At 43.1% G+C, this 19809-nt stretch overlaps 1 protein-coding gene across 1 annotated transcript in view; it reads right to left on the reverse strand.

Moving 5' to 3' along the window:
• Positions 1–19809, reverse strand: part of PARVA (parvin alpha) — a 189426-nt gene that overhangs the window by 53127 nt on the left and 116490 nt on the right. The window contains exons 2-5 of the mRNA XM_021083311.2: positions 17984–18073; positions 17833–17903; positions 14461–14563; positions 335–475 (exon numbers count right to left, since the gene is read on the reverse strand). Coding sequence (XP_020938970.2) covers positions 335–475; positions 14461–14563; positions 17833–17903; positions 17984–18073 — 405 coding nt within the window. The remainder of the gene's footprint in view (positions 1–334; positions 476–14460; positions 14564–17832; positions 17904–17983; positions 18074–19809) is intronic.

Below are 19809 nucleotides of genomic sequence, written 5' to 3' on the forward strand. Positions count from 1 at the left end.
GAGCCACAGTACACCACAGCCATAGCAACGCCAGATCCGAGCTGCATCTGTGATCTATGCCACAGCTCGTGGCAATGCCAGATCCTTAACTCACTGAGGGAGGCCAGGGATTGAAACTGCATCCTCATGGATAGTAGTCAGGTTCCTAACCCACTGAGCCACAATGGGAATTCCTGATAAGCTTTCTTTCTAAAGAAAGGCATGTTCACTCAGAGATGAATGGGTTTACAGCCACCTGGAGCCTCCAGGCATCCTATGTAGCTTCCTGGGGGAAAGCCCATGGTAGGGACCCCAGGTGTCATGCAACAGTCCCCTTTTCCTTTACAAAACTCACAGTCTACATTCCACTTGATGCTCCTGGGAGGAAGTTTCAGGGTTTCGTTGATCTTCTCCAGGACAGTCTGCAGCTTTTGCTTCTGGGCAATCTCTGACTGGGTGACCTCAGCAACATTCAGCTTCTCACTCTCAAGTTTCTCTGGGGCGACAAAAGAGAAGAGCCGTTAACTTCATCACAGACAGCCCTAACTCATGCACTCTCCAAATATATACTAAGCACCTGCAATGTGAGGGACACTGCTCTCCAACCCCCTCATCTGATGGTGGTACTGGTGGTGCCAGTGATTGTGCCTTGAGTGTCCAAGACCTCAGGACCAGAGAAGAGGACATTTAATCCAGCTTGTCATATTTGAGCTCTTTTCCCTCATTCTGGGGTTTTCCCTCTTCTTTTCACTTCTGCCTTCTTCTCCAAGGACAGTTCTGTGTGTCCCAACTGGAAAGCCTTCCGTGTGTCCCTTGGGCAGTGCTCAAGTCCTTATTCAAGGTGTTTTGAACACTCCTGTAGTACAACATGTGTCCTGCTGAATCCCGTTTATCTGTCTTAAGCACTGCCTTTCCTTTTAAATCCACCCGGGAGATAACTAATTTGATGTGTCCTATTTCCTCAATTCTTTTTTTTTTTTTTTTTTTGCCTTTTCTAGGGCTGCTTCTGCAGCATGTGGAGATTCCCAGGCTAGGGATCTAATCGGAGCTGTAGCTGCCGACCTATGCCAGAGCCACAGTAACGCGGGATCCAAGCTACATTTGTGACCTACACCACAGCTCACGGCAATGCTGGATCCTTAACCCACTGAGCAAGGCCAGGGACTGAACCTGCAACCTCATGGTTCCTAGTTGGATTCGTTAACCACTGAGCCACAACATGAACTCCCCTATTTCATCAATTCTAAGGCACATATCTTTTTCACACGTTTACCTCCCTGAAATCAGGCTGTGTCTTAAAATGAGTGGTATTCTATAATTACAGACAGCCAGATGGAAGGTGTAAAAGTCATCACTGCTTTCATGTGCGTGAATTTGGTCATGGCTTTTCATAGTGTGGTCACTTCCATGTCTCAATAAGCTTACAAAAGCAAGTTCAAAAAGTAGAATATAAAAGTTCTAAGCAATAAGAAAGCATTGGGCAATAGTTTAATTGAAATGCTCTTTCATCTTGAGTGTACATATATTGGTGTGTTTTGGAATCAATGACTCTTCCAATAATGCCAAGGTCATAGGCTGGATCCCCTGTGGGCCAACTAAAAACATAAAATAAAATCAAGTGATTTTGGAGTTCCCTTTGTGGCTCATGGTTAACGAATCTGATTAGGAACCATGAGGCTACGGGTTCAATCCCTGGCCTCCCTCAGTGGGTTAAGGATCTGGCATTGCTGTGGCTGTGGCATAGGCTGGTGGCTACAGCTCCGATTTGACCCCTAGCCTGGGAGCCTCCATATGCCTCACGGGTGAGGCCCTAGCAAAGGCACAAAGCCAAAAAAAAAAAAAAAAAAGACTAAATAAAAATAAATAAATAAATAAATAAAATCAAATAAATAAATAAATAAAATCAAGTGTTTTTGTGTAGAATGACCCAACCCCTTATTACTTAAAGGCAAAAAAAAAAAAAAAAAAGTCTAATCATTTAAATTTAAATTCAGACTAATAAAATGATTAGACTTTTTTAAGGTAAGACTTAAAGAATAACTTTGGATTCCCTAATGGGAAATATTTGTCTGCTCTTGGGTTCACCTCATCCACTCTCCACAATTCATTTAAGGATTATAGAATTTGAATCTCTGAAACATGTTTAAAATGTCTTTTCTGCTCATTTTTAAGGGCTGCCATACAAACTAAACTTCGCCATACATCAATGGTTCCCTCAGCTTATATTACTTATTTGTCAGTAGTTGTAGCTTATTCAACTCAAATACCCCTTGAGTGATTCTGGGAAGATGACGTTGCCCACTGGGACATTTCTGCAGGTTCTGGAGTTTTAAGGATTCTTTTCAGTATCTTGATAGGAAGATCTCAAGCTATTCTTACCTGTGATCACCTGAAATGTTATTTTTCTCTTTTCCTTAGTTGCATGGCACCATAGTTCTTTTTATTTATTTGTTTGTTTTCTTTTTAGGGCCACAGGTGTGGCACATGGAAGTTTCCAGGCTAGGGGTTGAATTGGAGCTGCAGCTGCAGGCCCATGCCACAGCCATAGCAACGTGGGATCCAAGCCACGTCTGTGACCTACACCAGAGCTCATGGCAACACCGGATCCTGGACCCACTGAGCGAGGCCAGGGACTGAACCCACATCCTCATGGATAATAGTTGGGTTCGTAAGCCACTGAGCCACAACGGGAACTCCTCATTCTTTATCTCTAAAGTTCAGGGATTTCACAAGTATATTATCTAAATGTCTTTCTCGAAAATGTTAAACCTTCTAAAGAAATTGCATGTCTTTTCTATTTTCAGGCTATGAATTCTTACCTTGAATCCTCTTCTACTGAAGAGATGACAAGTTACACTGCAACCACCAGTGTTTGGTAGAGGTGCACTGGCCATTGGTAGAGAGGCTGCCCAAAGTTCTCAGTGAAGGAAAACTCTGACGCCTTATTTTGGCTCAGAAGAAAAGACTGCTGGCATATATTAGTGACAATTGTCTTGGGAGTGGAGTGGATACGTGGGAAGGGGAGGAGTGGCAGCATGAGAACCACTTTTTTGATAGCATTGTATTATATATTACCTATGAATTTTCATATTTATAACCTCCCCTGGCACTGGACTACTTAAGAGTGAATAGTGTGTTCTCTGAGTCTGTTGTCTAGGTCAGTAATTTTTCTTGCACTGTTGTCCACTCTATTCTTGTTTTTTAAAAATTGGATGTTACACATTACCTACTGAAACACTCATTGTTTTTCTGTTTTCACCAATATTTTAAAGTAGTTTATGATACTAAATTATAATTCATTTTTTCTAAGATTAAAAAAATATTTTCAGCATCTGGCAATTCTTATTTGGGAGAAGAGTTTCCATGGCTTTGCTTTATTTATTTGCATTACTAAAATTTTAGAAAATGTAATTCTTTTTTTTTTTCTTTTTTGGCCACATCTGTGGCATATGAGAATTCCTGGGCCAAGCACTGAACCTGTATTACAGCAGTGAGCTGAGCCATAGCAGTGACAATGTCAGATCCTTAACCCACTGAGCCACAAGGAAAGTCCTAGCAAGTGTAAATTTGCTTTACTTTTTCCACTTTAATTATTATACTTTGGGTTTATTTTCTTGCTTTTAATTTTTGTTGTTGGATGCTTTATTTTAGGCATTGACATTGGCATTATGTGGATTTGAGTAGAGAGACTATCTCAAAGTAACCTTTATTAATAATTTTAGATATATCCTGTCATGTTCATAATGCACAATAAGAAAGAGTTCTCTCAATGAAAATGAGATTAGTGTGTACATTTTTCTGCTGTTTTTTCCCCATTAAAACATATGAATATCTTTCTATGTCAATATATATGGATATAACTACTCCCTTTTGCTGTTACTAGTGCTTTCAGACAATCTTCACCCATTTTATCTACCACCCTCCCATCTTCTGGCAACCACCAACCTGTTCTCTGTATCTATCTATGAGTTCATTTTTGGTTTTGTTTAGATTCAACAAATACATAAGGTATTTGTCTTTTCCTGACTTATTTCACTTAGCATGATGCCTTCAAGGTCTATCAATGTTGTTGCAAATGGTAAGATATGTTTCTTTTTATGGCTGAATAATGTTCCATTGTGTGTGTGTGTATGCGTGTATATACATACACATATATATCCTTCACATTTTCTTTGCCTATTCATTCACTGATGGACCCTTTGGTTGTTTACAAATCTTAGCTACCGTAAATAATGTTTCAATGAACATGGGAATGCCATGTTCATCTTTTCAAGTTAATGTTTTAATTTGAAATAGATAAAGTAAATTTAGATTGGCTGGGCTTATAAATATACTTGGATTTACACCTACCAACTTATTTTGAAATTTCTACTACTCTGCTTGTCTGATTTTTTATCCTGCCCTCCATCCTTGTTAGTTTTTGGATTAAAGTTTCTATTCTCTCTCATTTCATTTTCTCTCCATTACTAGCATACAGGTTATACACCTTGTTTTATAATTCTAGTGCCTTCCCTAAAAAAAAAAAATTATCATATGTCTTTAAACTTAACAGAGTATTATGTTAGTTTCTTGATCCACATATTAAATAAATAATACAAGGACCTCAGCACACTGACTCAAATCACTCTTCCCAAATTAAGTACTACAGTTGTATGGGATTCTGATTCCATCTTTATTTCCTATTGCATTTCAGATCTTTCTTTTGGGTTCATTTTTCTTCTTTATGGAGTACACCCTTTAAAAATTCCTTTTAGTAAAGGTCTGTTTTTAGTAAAAGCAAACACATTTGCTTAAGCCTTAATTTTTTCCACATTTTAAAGCATAGTCACCCAATCTCCCCCCGCCCCAATCTGGGTATAAACCTGTAAGTTGACAATATTTTTCTGCATTTTGAAAATTTCATATCAATATCTTTGAGATTTTACTATTCCTGATGAAAGAAAGCTTTTAGTCTATTTTTCCTTTGTAGGTAATCTCTTTTTTCTGTTTCTAAGCTTTTGTTTTCAGTGTTTTTAGGTTTCATTATTAAGATTTCTTCATGTTTATCCTGTTTGGGATTCCCTGAGATACCTGACTCTGAGAATTCATATCTGTCATCAATTATGGAAAATTCTAACTTATTATGTCTTTAAATATTGCCTATACGCCAGTCTTTCTTTTCTCCTGCTAGAATTCCAATTAGTCATATGTTCTATTTTCTCTATGTCTTTATTTATTAATAGTTATTTTTTATTTATATATATATATATTTATTTGCTTTTTAGGGCCACACCTGAGGCATACGAAAGTACCCAGGCTGGGGGTCAAATCGGAGCTACAGCTGCTGGCCTACTCCATGGCCAAGCAATGTGGGATCTGAGCCGCATCTGTGATCTACACCACAGCTTATGGCAATGCTGGATCCCTGACCCACTACCGAGAGAGGTCAGGGATCTAACCCACATCCTCATGGATACTAGTCATATTTGTTTCTGCTGAGCCACAATGGGAACTCCTCTCTCTGTCTTTTAATTCTCAATTTCCAATCCATTGTCTTTCTAATGCTTCATTATGGGTAATTTATTTAATGCCATCTTCCAGCTCACCAATTTCTTCTTCAGCTGTGTCCAATCCATTGAGGTTTCTAATTTCATTAGTTCATTTTTTCTTTCATTTCTAAAAGTTCTATTTTGTTCTCTTTCATTTTTGCCTTCCAATTTTGACAGTTACGTGTTCTTTTCTCATCCTTTCAAGTCTTTTAAAATTTTTATCTTGACATATTAAATATATTTTATATACAGTAACTGATCAATTGCTACTGATCATAGCATTTGTGGAATAAATCTTCAGTTTATTGTTTTGGCTGATGCTTGCTCATGGTGGCATACTTTCATGTGTTTGGTGATTCCTGATTTTGAATTGATCTGCCTTCAAATTTTATCTCTGGGAATTTTTTGTGGCCTGAGTTTAAAGTTCATTCCTTTAAAAGGGCACATGTTTGCTTCTGCCTCGTGGTGCACTAGCAAATTGGAACAACTTTTAACTACATTTTCAGCTTGGAGCTTTTAAAGCCACATAAGTTGTCTGAATCCTAGCCCTAAAATCTATGTAAGTACAGATATTTGATGATAAAGAATTATCAAGTGCACACTTATTTTTTTTGTTCATATCCAAGGCTGAGATAGATGTTTATCCTTATTGTCCCTTTCTGTGGGATAAGATTTTCTAGTTTACCCACTGAAAGTATTACCCTTCAAAGACCCTGGCTTTATTCGGGGGTCTCTGATCTCATCCCCTTTCCTTTCAGACTCCACTCAGGCTTCATGTCTTGAGCCTGTGTGAACCATTAAACCTCAGGCTATAAAGGCCATTAGAAATTAACACTAATTTTTACTGGATTTACACCTCCTTGTTGTTCTTGGCACCTGAAGGATTTCCTTCCCTTCCATTCCAATACAAAAATACATTTTTTTAAGACTTATCCAGATTTTTTAAAGTATGCAAATCAAGAGGATCTGCTTGAATATTTAGTTAGCTATACTGCTGACTCCAAAAATCTATTTCCTGGAGTTCCCATTGTAGTTCACTGGCTTAAGAACCTGACAAAGTATCTGTGAGGATGTGGGTTCAATCCCTGGCCTCACTCAGTAGGTTAAGGATCTGGTGTTGCTGCAAACTGCAGCACAGGATATGGCTTGGACCCATTATTGATGTGACTATGGCATAGGCCTGCAGCTGCAGCTCCAATTCAGCCTTTAGCCCAAGAACTTCCACATGCTACAAGTAGAGCCTTAAAAAGAAAAAACAAACAAATACCCAGAAATCTATTTTCTTTTCTTGTTACATTAACTAGTATATCTAAAACACTGATAACAGTGGTGATAGCCACTTGTCCCGAATACCATGGCTTTGATATTTCACTATTTAATGTATTCACTGTTAAGTTTTGTATAAACCGTCTTTATCATATTTAGGTAGTTTCCTTTTATTCCTATTTTACTTGGGATAGTTTTTGAAATGTATGAAGCATTATTTGACATCTACTGATTGATTCAGTTTGGTTATTGCAATTCACATATGTATTCTACCCCTTTTTGTAAAGTTGATAATATATAAATATGGAAAAAATTCAAGCTGTGAAAATTAAGTCCCCTCTTCCCACTGTAGTCCCAAGTTCCCTAGTTCCATTCTACAGAGAGTTTATTATGACTTACCATAGATATTCTCTATATGCTCAAGCTTAGATATGTTTCTTAATGAAAACACACAGTAGTGTATATATATATATATATATATATATATTTATACACACACACACACAGCTCTGAACCATGTTTTCTTTTTCTTTTTTACTCAGTAAGATACTTTAGAGAGATTCTTTATCTGGTTGAAATCCTGCTTCTTCCAGAAGGCCTGATTCAAAAATGTCCCTTCTTTCAATGACACCTTTCCAAAGCTCCAACTTGACAGCCTACAATCCTTTCTACTACCAGGTACAGTAGAGAGTGAGTTACCTGAAGGCAGCCCTGTGACATAATTATTTCTATATCCCTAACCTCAGCAGTAGCCTATAGCAAAGCAAATGGTTGTTGCTTGATGAATATTAATTGGCTAGATTAAGGTCAGTATAAGATGTACTCTTTAGGGTCTACCAGGGGAAAAGAAACACACACACAAACACACACACACACACACACACACACACACACACACACAACCAACACAAAACAAAATATCCTCCTGTAGAACTTTCATGCCCAAAGGATGCTTCTTGGTCTCATGCCTGAAGAAGATATCCTGTTTCAGTCACATACTATTGTGAACACCAGAAGGAAGAGCCTTATGATTTTCATCCCTCAAAACAGGCCTTTTTTGTTCCCAGTTACATCACATGTTCAGCAATAAGGATCAGGAGAATCAAACACAGCATAAGGCAACTTGCAGAGCTGTCCCAAGTCAGGAAATCTCAATAGGAAACAGTCAGCAGCCCATGGTGAAATGAAATGATGATCTGGTGTAGGCATTTCCCAAGGATCCTTCACCTCCTGCCTCTCTTATTTGGTCATGTCTATCAGCTATGTGTTGAGGATGCAAACAAATATAGTAAGGTGACCGTGGATGCACCAGTTTAATGAAATGCAGGGAAACTTGTCCCAACTCTGGACCACTCTGGAGCTTTGTTACTGGTGTACAGAGCTAAGAGTACATACACCCAAGGGAACTGAGGATTTTGCATCTATCAGTCACCCTGAGATGAGGCTTATCCTGGGATAAAGGAGGAGGAGAATTTTGGGCATGGGGTAGGGAAGAACTTCCATAAATTGTACTTTCTAAGATCATCCCTCATATAAAGTTCCTTGTGTCAGCATCTGCTTTCAGGCAAACCTCAACTCAGATCTGCTGCCAAGGCAAGAGGGAAGATGTATAAAACAGAGGCGGCAGTGAGCAGCTGGGTGAGGTAGCTTGGAAAGAAGGGCCTGGGGGAGACTATGCCCAGAGAATTTCCCACACATGCCTGGGGACTCTGAGAAGGGCAAGAAGACCAGATACTCAAGCTGAGGAAGTAGCATCTGGCCACAGAGAGGAGACCCAGGTACGATGACGCCCTCTCAGAGCTCATGATCAGAGAATACCCAGCCAGAGGGCCCTCCTGTCATCTTAGGGTTGCTCCTCTACTCAGAATTTCACCATAATAATAACACACTCACCCTTCTGGTCCAGAGATCCCTGCCTCACTATCACTGTTCATCTCTGGACTGTGCCTTTTTTACTTTTCCTAAGTGCCAGTATTTCATGTTTAGCTTACTAATCCAGAATTCAGCCCCCTGCTACTCTCCATGCGCAACTCCAGAAAAATTTGAAGCTGAATTTCTGGAAATGATCATGCCTGATTCACTGTACCTATGAATAGATGTTTGTTTGTGCAACAGTTAAAAAACACTTAAGTAATATGCCCAGATACTGGTTTCTAAACACCACTCTCTAGTCAAAGAAATTGGGGCTCCTTGGAAAAGGAGTTGATTCCAGGGCTAGAGTCAAAGTGAAATATAAGATGAGCCTGGAGCATTTTATGATACTAGAAAGTAAGGAAGTGCTAAGAAAAAAATACAAGGCAGCACGTCCAGGAAGTACCCAGGAGCCAACTTGAAAGAGCTCCTAGTGGTCAAAGCTGCATATATATGAGCAAAACCATGAATAATAATAGTATTGATTATAACTTAAAGTGTAAAATACACATCCTTGTATCCATACTGATATAAATATGTACCGAATAAAAAAGTAAGTGGAGGACAAGGGACAACTTTTCCTTACAGAAGACTTCTAACTAATAAATGCGGAAGGGGTAAGAAAATAGAAAAATAGGAAACCTTCACCAGACCACCACAGAAACCACTGCAGCAGAAACATTCCACCAATAACAATTCATGGGAGGAGTAGAAGGAGAAAAAAGATATTTGCAGTCTTACATATGCAAACAAATTAATTATAAAGAGAAAAATAGTAACTTTTCAGTGAAGAAATCTGGCAGACACCACCTTAACCAGGTGCTAAGGTTAGTATCACCAGTGATAAGACGTGTTAACACGGTGTCTGCCCTGATATGAGGACGCATCCCTTACGTGGTATCCTTCCCCCAAACCTTTGTATAACCTTAACCCAATCATGAGAAAGCATCGAAGAGACCCATATTGGAGGCCATTGTGCAAAATAACCAGTCTTCCTCAAAAGCACCAAGGTCATGAGAGATAGGAATGAATGTCCCAGATGGGAGAAGACCCAGGAGATGTGACAACCGACTGTAAGGGGGGGAATCCTGCATTACCTCCTAGAACTGAAAATGGTAGACGTAAAACCTGGTGAAATCCCAATAAAGTCTGTGATTCAGGTATGCACTGTCCTGAGGTTAGTTCTTTAGTTTTTTTTTTTTTTTTTTTTTTATTCTTTTCCATTACGGTTATCACAGGATACTGACTATCGTTCCTGTGTTATACAGTAGACCCTTGTTGTTTATCCACCCTGATTTCTTAGTCTTGATGCTTATCCTATGGCTGGTATGATGTTAACACTGGAGGAAGCTGAGTGGGGGGAAGATGGGAACTCTCTGTAACTCTACTAGAAGCGTGTCTCTGCAACTCTACTAGAAGTCTAAAATTCATTCAAAATTTTAAAAAGTCTTAAAAAACCCAGCGCTGACAAATAGGCTATGGGTTTGCTTAGGTGTTAAGACAAATACTGAAATATCAAGATGATCTGGGGGAACTTCAGAGTGTTGTTCCCAAGGCAGGAAACAGCAAAACACAGAGAGAAGGATTTTGGAGCCAGAGAAGCTAAGACAGATAATGACGTTCTGAGCTAAGGAGGCAGCGGTGGGGCTGGAACAGTGTATGAAAGCCACCCCTGACCTAGCACACAGTGAGCCAGGTGCTTTTCCAAGGGCTGCACAGGTACTGGCTGATTATGAAATGGGGTAGGTTTGACACACACACACACACACACACACACACAAATACATAGGCATCCAGTTGTCAGAATTGTGGCTAACAGTGAGGGAAGAAGAAGGAGGAACCCAGGATGACCTCTAGGTTTCTAATCTGTGGTTGTAACGACACTCGTCAAGGTGGAAGAGAGCATGGGTTTGGTGGGGAGGAAGGTAAGCTTAGTTTGGGGCAGGCTGGATACCAGGTGCCCATGCGACATCCCAGGTGGGCAGGTTGGGAAGACAGATGAAAGATTACTTACAGCTTCAAAAAGAAAGCCATCCCAGGGAGACTGGAGAGTGATGATCATATAGGCGATGGTCCAAACTCTAGGAGTGGATGAAATCACCCAGGAAGAGGGTATAAAGGAAAAAGAGAAAAGCGGAGTTCCTGTTGTGGCTCAGAAGGTTAGGAACCCGACTAGTGTCCATGAGGATGTGGGTCCAATCCCTGGCTTTGCTCAGTGGGTTAAGAATCCGGTGTTGCCGTGAGCTGTGGTGCAGGTCGTAGATGTGGCTCGGATCCCGTGTTGCTGGGGCTGTGGTGTAGGCCAGCAGCTATAGCTCCGATTCAACCCCTAGCCTGGGAACCTCCATATGCTGTGGGTGTAGCCCTAAAAAGCAAAATAAAATAAAAGAAAAAGAAAAAAAGAAAGAAAGAAAGAAAAAGAGGGAGGGGCCAAGAATGGAAGACAGAGGAACCCTAACCATTCTGAAGAGGACTAAGAAGTGGGTGTCAGAGGTAGACGAGAACCAGGGGAGCATGAGGTCACAGAAACCACTGGTCTGGGGACTGGGGACAAGATGTGCAGTGGTGTCAAAAGCCACAGCATAAGAGGAGGTCTGAACTGACCCTGGTGACCTGGGAAGGAAGAGTTGATGGAAAGATGGTGGCCCTGTGCCCGCATCTCAGAAGGGACTGATTAGAGGGAGTGCCAAACATTCTTTTGAGAAACTTGGTTGAGAAAGAAGAAAGAAAAATAGCCTGGGGGGAACTCAAGGTCAGAGGGGTGACCCAAAACTCTATCTCCAGACTGATTCCTGCCAGGAGCTCCTGGCGCATATTTTTAACTGCAAACTAGTTCTCTCTGCTGGGTATCCTGCTGATAGCTTCTGAATGTGTCTGTCTAGCCTTAGACCCACAATGAATTGACAAAAGGCATTGGCACCATTGTGAATCATCTTTTCGACATGAAGGCTGAGCTCTGAAAAGGGTCTAATCCGACTGTACTTGATGCCTGACTTAGGGCCACACAGATGTGATGTGGGACAGTTTTATAACCATCCCCCGAGGCAGGATTGCTTCATGACCATGTTCCATTGCTTCACAGCCATGTTCCACCCTGGCTTTGAAAGCCCAGCATAGAGCACTTTGAGACAGTCTCAGATCCTGACTAGAAATGTGCTGGCAGAGTTGAACGCTCGTCACTGGGAGGCTTGTGGCTTTTCCACACCTGCTGGTGCCATAGCCATGTCATTTCCTTTCCATGTTCATTTGCATGTACAAGCCTTTAAATATTAACACTCATTAATATGGATGTTTGGGCACCAAATCAGTGTAGCTCCCTAGAAATGACTACGTTTTATATTAGTCATCCATTCATCCCACATACATTGATTAAGTGCTGGGCAGCAACGTGTTAGTCCCAGATAAGACCGGACAAATAAATACAACATGATTCCTGCCTGGAGAAGCCCACATGCACTTATATAAACAGCTACAAACACGGAACATCTTATGATAATAAAGGCATGTACGTTATATATGTGTGTATCTATATGACAAAGGCACATGTATTATATCTACATGTGTATTATCTATGTGACAAAGGCATGTGCATGATGTATATGTGCATATCTATGTGACAAAGGCATGTGTGTAATGTATATGTGTGTCTATATGACAAAAGCATGCATCCTATGTATACATGTATATGACAAAAGCATGCATGTCATGCATATGTGTGATTCTATATGACAAAAGCATGCATGTTATATATACATGTGTATGTGACAAAGGCATGTATGTTATGTATACACGTGTATCTATATGATAAGGGAATATATGTCATGTATACACATGTATCTATATGACAAGGGCACATGTGTTAGTTATATCTGCGTGTGTCTATATGACAAGGGCACATGTGTTAGGTATACTATGTATCACTATATCTGCAAGAACACAGAAGAACGCGTGACTCTGTCTTCCAGATGCAACTATGCTGTGAAGAGTATGCGAGGGAGGCACATTCAGTTGATTCTGGATTGGAAGGATGTGCAGTGATGGCTACTTCAGTGGATGAAGGAGGAAGGAGGGCCCCAGAGGAAGAAGGAATAGCCAGGCAAAGTAGAGGTGTGAGTACACACTGTGTACATAACAGTGTGGCTGTGGGCTTCATAAACATAACAAAATCACCAACAATGAAATGATGAAAGACACGCCTAGGCACTCTATGTGTCAGGCACTATTCTGAGTGCTTCGCATGACCTGAATCGTGTGAGTGGCTAGGGGTGAGGCTGACAAGACGGCTGGGGGTCGGGTGATGAAAGATTTTGAATGTCATGCTGGTGGGACTGGACTTTGTCCCACAGGTACTGGGGAGCGAGTACCAGCAAGATTAGACTTGTGATTAAAAAAGGTTTCTCCGATAGCTGTGTGGGAGATGGGAGGAGGGGGTGAAATGGGAGGCAAAGAGGTGAGTTCAGAAGTTGTTTCAGGAGTTCCTGTTGTGGCACAGTGGAAACGAATCTGACTAGGAATCATGAGGTTGTGGATTCGATCCCTGACCTCGCTCAGTGGGTTAAGGATCCAGCGTTGCCGTGAGCTGTGGTGTAGGTTGCAGATGCGGCTTGGATCTGGCGTTGCTGTGGCTGTGGGGTAGGCCGGCAGCAACAGCTTGGATTAGACCCCTAGCCTGGGAACCTCCATATGCCATGGGTGTGGCTCTAAAGAAAGACAAAAGACCAAAAAAAAAAAAAAAAAGTTGTTTCAACAGTTCAGACAGGTGAAAACGTCAGGGAAGATGGATGCAGGAGCGCATCCTGAGTGAGAAACAGGCCTTGGAGACCCCACATCCCTCGGGGGCACAGAGGAGGGGAAGGGGTTCTCTGTGCTCAGAGGGGAAGGAACATCCCTGAGAAAATGGATGGGCTCAGTGCCTGGTGGGCAGCTAAGAAGGAGCGTCTAGACCATGGGCCAGAGGTTAGGAGGAGAACAAGTGGGGAACTGTGAGGGGAAGTCCACACCCTCACTCAAGATGAACTTGTCCTTTCAATGCTATGGTCACCCTGATGTCTCCCTTCCCTCCCCCAGGGCCTTACACTTCCACACGAACATCTGTGACCTGCTGCAGGGATACACACCACACCCTTCCAGAGGCAAGACATCTAGACACATGCAGGGACCAAACATCACAGAGGCACACACCCCCAAATACTTGCACCAACCTAGAGATGGATACACAGAGGGACACACACACACACACACATGCACACAAGTCCACAGATCATACAGGCACACACACCTGTATACACACATAGACACACACACACACACAGGTCCATAGATCATACCGGTACACACATATGCACAAACACACACACACAGGTCCATAGATCCTACAGGTATACACACCTGCATAAACACACACACACACACACACACACACACACACACAGGTCCACAGGTGACAGAGGTCGACAGACACATACATGCACTTCCACCCACATGTAAATAGACCTACAGAGGCCACAGGTGCAGTTTTCTAGAGAGGGTGAGGCATGTTTTCCAGTGCACAGTGGAGTCTTCATGCTGATGACCCTTGACTGCTAGGGGCAGCAGCCCCACCTGGTCACAGAGACCCCTCTATGATTCATTCATGTAAAACATTCCAAGGACATCTAACTGGTCTGTCACCCCGTATTCTACCCACTCCTAGTTCATTCCAGCGAATTGCTGTGAACTGAGAACAACTCTGAACTAGATTAAAGACTTCTACTAAGACATTCAACGCGCCTCTTACCAAAAAGCTTCTGCAGGACTTGGCCGTCGTATAAATCTTCAGCCAGGTCTTTCACGATAATTCTTTCTCCAACCAAAACATCGTTAATCCAGTCAATTAATACCTACAAAGGGAGAGAGGGAGTAAGGCAAGAGTCATGGGGCATTTTCTTATAGACCAGCTTTCTCATCCTGGACAATGGAAATTTAAATGAACTTCAGATTTTGAAAGGAGCAGAGCTATCCACACGACCCAGTAAGTGGACAAGTAGCTGCAAGTGTGAGTCCCAGTGGCCCTGTTAACTTTCAGGTATAATCTTTCTAGTGCCAGTGGCACCAGTGTTCCTGCTAGTATCTTCTGACCCTGCCCCATTCCTTACCCTAACGGCCAGCAATGTTCTGTACCCAGCAAGGGTATGGGCTTTGGAGCTCTGCAAACTGGGGCTGAAACCCCTACTTTACCTACTGATTTGTGTATCTCTGTCATCTATGGACCTCTGTGTGTGTGTGTGTGTGTGTGTGTATACACCTTTGTCATCTATGGACCTCTGCAAGTGTGAGTGTGTGCACCTGTGTCATCAATGGACCTATGTGCATGTGTGTACCTCTGTCATCTTTGGACCTCTATGAATGTGTGAGTGTGTGTGCGCACATGCACCTTTGTCATCTGTGACCTGTGTGTATATGCGTGCAAGCATCTCTGTCATCTATGGACCTCGAACGTGTGTGTGTGTGCATGTGCACTTCTGTCATCTATGGACCTCTGTGAGTGCGTGTGTGTGTGTGCGCACCTTTGTCATCTACGGACCTGTGTGTGTGTATGCACCTCTGTCATGTATGGACCACGGTGTGTGTGTGTGTGTGTGTGTGTGTGTGTGTGTGCATACGCGTGCATACCTCTGTCATCTACGGGCCTCTGTGGTACCTCTGTGACCTACGAATCTAAGCAAGCTAATTATCTGCTCTGAGCCTCTGATTCCTCACCTCAGTAACTGAGGCTGAAGATATCTTCCCCTAACTCTAGGTGATAGAAAAGAATCACATACGGCAAGGATCTATCGCTCAATAAAGGCAAATTTTATTAATAAACAAAGCACTCTTCCCATTATGATGTCTTGCCAGGTGGTTACTGTTACCCCTGTGTTCAGGGGGAAAGTCAAACACAGAAGTAAACATATTTGCCCAAGGTCACAGAGCTAACTGGGGGTGGAGACAGGAATCGAACCCTTGACAATCTCATGTTCTAAAGCACTTGTTCCCCTTCCTGCACCAGGCTCCGTCTCAGTGGGGCTGTGCCATCTCCTCTCTCTATATCGTAGCCTCTGTCACTCCCTTTGTGTAGCAGGCACCCAGCAGAGGTGTTCCAGGTGACATCTCACTCGGTTGATCCACCCAACACTCCGAGAGGCAGGGAGCACCAGTTTTGTTTTTCAGGTAAAGAAACTGAAGCTTGCACATGGCCATTGCCTTTTTAATTTAATCTCCTTTTTTTGGTTTGTTTATGAAGATATTATTTACAAACAATAAAATTCACAAATTTTAAGTACACAGTTGACAAGATTTGGTCATCCTATATTGTGTAACCACCAGCACAATAAAGATAAGAGAACAGTTCCTTCACCCTAAGAAGCTTCCTTCGGTCCCTTTGTGTTCAATCCCCTCCTGGGTCATGGGCCTCAGGCAACCACTCCAGTTTTGCCTTTTTGACCATTTCACCTACATGGAACATCACCTTTTGTGTTTGACTTCTTTGACTTGGCATAAGTAGATTGCCTTTATAACACAGGTGGGAGCAGGGCTGGGTTTCGATAGCTGTGTAGAGTCTGGGGTCTTCAAAGCACTTTATTCCACTGTCCCAAGGCAGGAGCTTCCCTCCCCTCCTCCCCTCCCTTGCCCCTCACCCCCTCCCTCCATCATCCATCCATTCATCCATCCATCCATCCATCCTTCCATCATCATCCCCACCCCCGCCCCCAGCATTTATTAACACATGCTATATGTCACACTCTGTGCTGGAACCTGGGGGTACAATGATTAAAAAAAAAAAAAAAAAAAAAAGACCGTCTTTAACCCCAAGCAGCTTACCATTTAGTGAAGGACACAGAGAAATATATGAGTAGTTGTAATGTCATGGGGTGACTACAATGATGATTAAATACATGAACCACAGCAGCACACAGAGGGCTTAGTGAGCAACAGCCCTGAGTTTAGAGAAGGCTTCCTGGAGGATGTGACCTGGCTGTGGCTTCAGGTGAAGAGCAGAAAGAGCACCTGGGTGGAGGGATGGAGTGACCAAAGCCACAGTGGAGGGGATGCCGGAAGCAGGCACAGTGTGCAGGTGATTTACAAGGAGGGAGCCACCACCAGCAGGTCTGCTTCTGTGGTGCCAGGCAGGGATTATCTGAGGTTGAAGAGGCAGCTAGAACATGGAGACCCCAAAACCACCCCAGGAGTGTGGGCCTTAACCTGCAGCTCATAGCAAACTGCACACAGGTTTTGAACAGGAAAAAGATATGCTCAGATTTGCATTTTGAAAGAATCCCTCTGGCCTCCAGTGCCTTTTTGTCCTGTCTTAAGTGCAGCTTGGAGACGGTGAAGAAGAAAAACACACAGGTCAAAGAATCAGAGGGTGAAATGAACATTTTTTGAAGGTGACTGTCAGCCACTGTGCCAAGTACATTATTTACAGTATTTCATTTTGTTTCACTCATTTCTGTTCGAATCCCATCTCTACTCGGCTGGGACCATAAACAAACCACCTGGCTGTTCTGAGACTCAGTTTCCTCATCTGTAAAATGGGGACGATATTGACTCCTACTTCACAGGGTGTTTTTGAGGGTCCTTGAGCAAAGCGGTGAAAGGACGATGTGAGCCAAAAGATCCTGGCACTTGTAAGCTTATTTGTACTAACTTCTCCAGTGCTTATGTCTTTTTTTTTTTTTTTTTTTTTGCTTTTTTAGGGTGGGAACTGCGGCCTATGGAGGTCCCCAGACTAGGGGTCCAATCGGAGCTGTAGCTGCTGGCCTGCACCAGAGCCACAGCAACGCAGGATCCAAGCCATGTCTGCAACCTACACTACAGCTCACAGCAACGCAGGATCCTTAACCCATTGAGCGAGGCCAGGGACTGAACCCACGTCCTCATGGTTGCTAGTCAGGTTCATTAACCACTGAGTCATGATAAGAACTCCTCCAGTGCTTATGATCCGCATCATTCATGGGGTGTTTGTTGCGTCCCACTTGTGGTAACCTTAAGATGTCCACCTACTGGACCACGAGCTGCCTGTGGGCAGGGACCGCTGTACCCTTCTATTCTCTCTGCAGTGGCATATGCATGGTGCTGCACAGGGTGGGTGGTCTACAGACACCGGAAGTCCCTTCTCACTTCCTCTTACCTTCATCAGTTCTTGGAGTTTGGGGTCGCTGCGTGAGTTGGGGTCCACCATGGTTCGCACTTCATTCTCCTCTTGAAAAAGAAAAGGCAGTCAGTGGAGTGGTGCCACACGAAGGCCTTAGGGTAACCCAGAGACCAAGAGAGACCATTACCCAGCATCGTGTCCTCAGGGTCCAGCTCGAAGGGGATGGGGCTGAGGGGCAGGTTGATGGCGTTCATGCCCTCCTCCTGAAGCTCTGACACTGCAAGAAGGAAGCACAGGGTCACACTGCAGCCCACAGACAACAGCCGAGTTCCACATGGAGGCAGACTGAGAAATACAACCCCCGAGGGTCACCTACAGCTGTTTCTCAGCCTGCAACTGGTTCCCGCTCTCCTTGCTCTAAGGACCAAACTGTCCCCTTCATGTCACTCACTTTCCTGGAGAAATCGAGCACAGAAATCTGTCGCCTCTCAGAAACGATCTCAGAATAAACAGAAGCGAGGCGGGCACTGATGCCTTTCTTAAGTCTTGGCCTCTGCCTCCTGCCTGTCACTCCTTTAAAGGCCTGTCATCTAGTGCTTGGTGGGCACCTGGCAATTCTTTGTTGACTGGGTGAACGAGGTCCCTGAGTTGAGGCCACATTTGTGTTGTAGAACTTTGCTAGTCTCAGTTCAACCTTCCTCTGTCTTCTCTCTTGATTGGGCTTCCCTGAGTATTTTTCTGATTATCCCCCCTCCTCCCCCATTCACCCCATCCCAGCTGCTGCGTGAGAACCTGCCAGTCCAGCCTCTTGCTGAGCTCTGGTCCTGTCCCTTCAACTCCAAGGCGTCACAGGCCCTGGGGCTGGGACCTCGTCTTTCCAGACCCATTTTCTCAGCTGAACACAAAGAGCTGGACAGAATCATCAGCAAGTTTATTTACAGTTTCCAAATCTTAGAAATCTATGATTCCACTGTGCGCAAGAAAAAGAACAAGAGATAATGACCACTGAAGGCTTCTAGCCTGCTCCTTCTATACACTGACCCCCGACAAGAAGCCCCAGGAAAAAAATCAAAAAATCAAAAAAATCAAAATTCCTAACACAAAACTAGCTGTGTGATGGCCCCTTGCTGAGCACTGACCTTGGGTCATTACCCCCTCTAAAAGCGGTGGTTCAAATCCCCTCACCCCTACTCACTTCCAGTTTGGATGATTACTTTGCACCAGTTAAGCACAGAATGACCATTTTCTCTGAAGGTATTTCATAACCAAAAGGTTCTTTAAGAACTGGTATGGCAGCTGCCATCAACCTTTATAAAAGCAATGTCCTGTCTCTCCATTGTATTTTTTTATTGACTCTGGCCTCACCCATTGCCAGCATATACTTGCAAGACATCTTAGGCAAAAGGCAGCCGCTTACAAAGAGTTCTTTCATATTAGCAAACTCACTGCCGGTTGCAGTTGGATAGGGAACAAGATTGCATAACAAAGGGAGTGAAACCCACTCTACCCGAAAGAGACACAACTCGCATTATGAAGCCAGTATTTAGTCTTGTTGCCGTGGGCCCTTGCCACTCATGTAGGGTATCAGACAGTCACCATCTTGAATCTCCAAATTCACAGACACCCACCTCTCTATAGAATTCTGCCCCTCCCCCCAAACCAAAAAATACAAGCGTCCCCTTCAAGGTTCAAATAAGTAGAGGACTGCCTTTGCTTTCCAGTGAAGTACAACTACTGCCTTAGAATTTTACAATTTCTTCTAGCACTCCTCCCAGGGCTAGCAGTTTGCTTTCTTCTCCAGGCTGTTTCTCACAAAGAAGCAAGACTTCTGCTCCTTAACAAATACTGCTATGCAAATGATGGACAGTGGAAATAAAGTCACGTTTCAGTGTGGGTGTGAGACTGGGTTTATTGGCCAGTGAAGAAACTAGTCCCTGCCTAGAATCTTCTCCATCTACACTGACCACCCCACTCCCACCCCTACCAAGTCTGCCCGTCCAATACAGGAGCCAT

Source organism: Sus scrofa, chromosome 2 (assembly GCF_054392235.1).
Source record: "Sus scrofa isolate SSC_HxYL_T2T_F1_AM1 chromosome 2, Sscrofa_HxYL_maternal_Yorkshire_Landrace_v2.0, whole genome shotgun sequence".
Lineage (NCBI taxonomy): Eukaryota > Metazoa > Chordata > Mammalia > Artiodactyla > Suidae > Sus > Sus scrofa.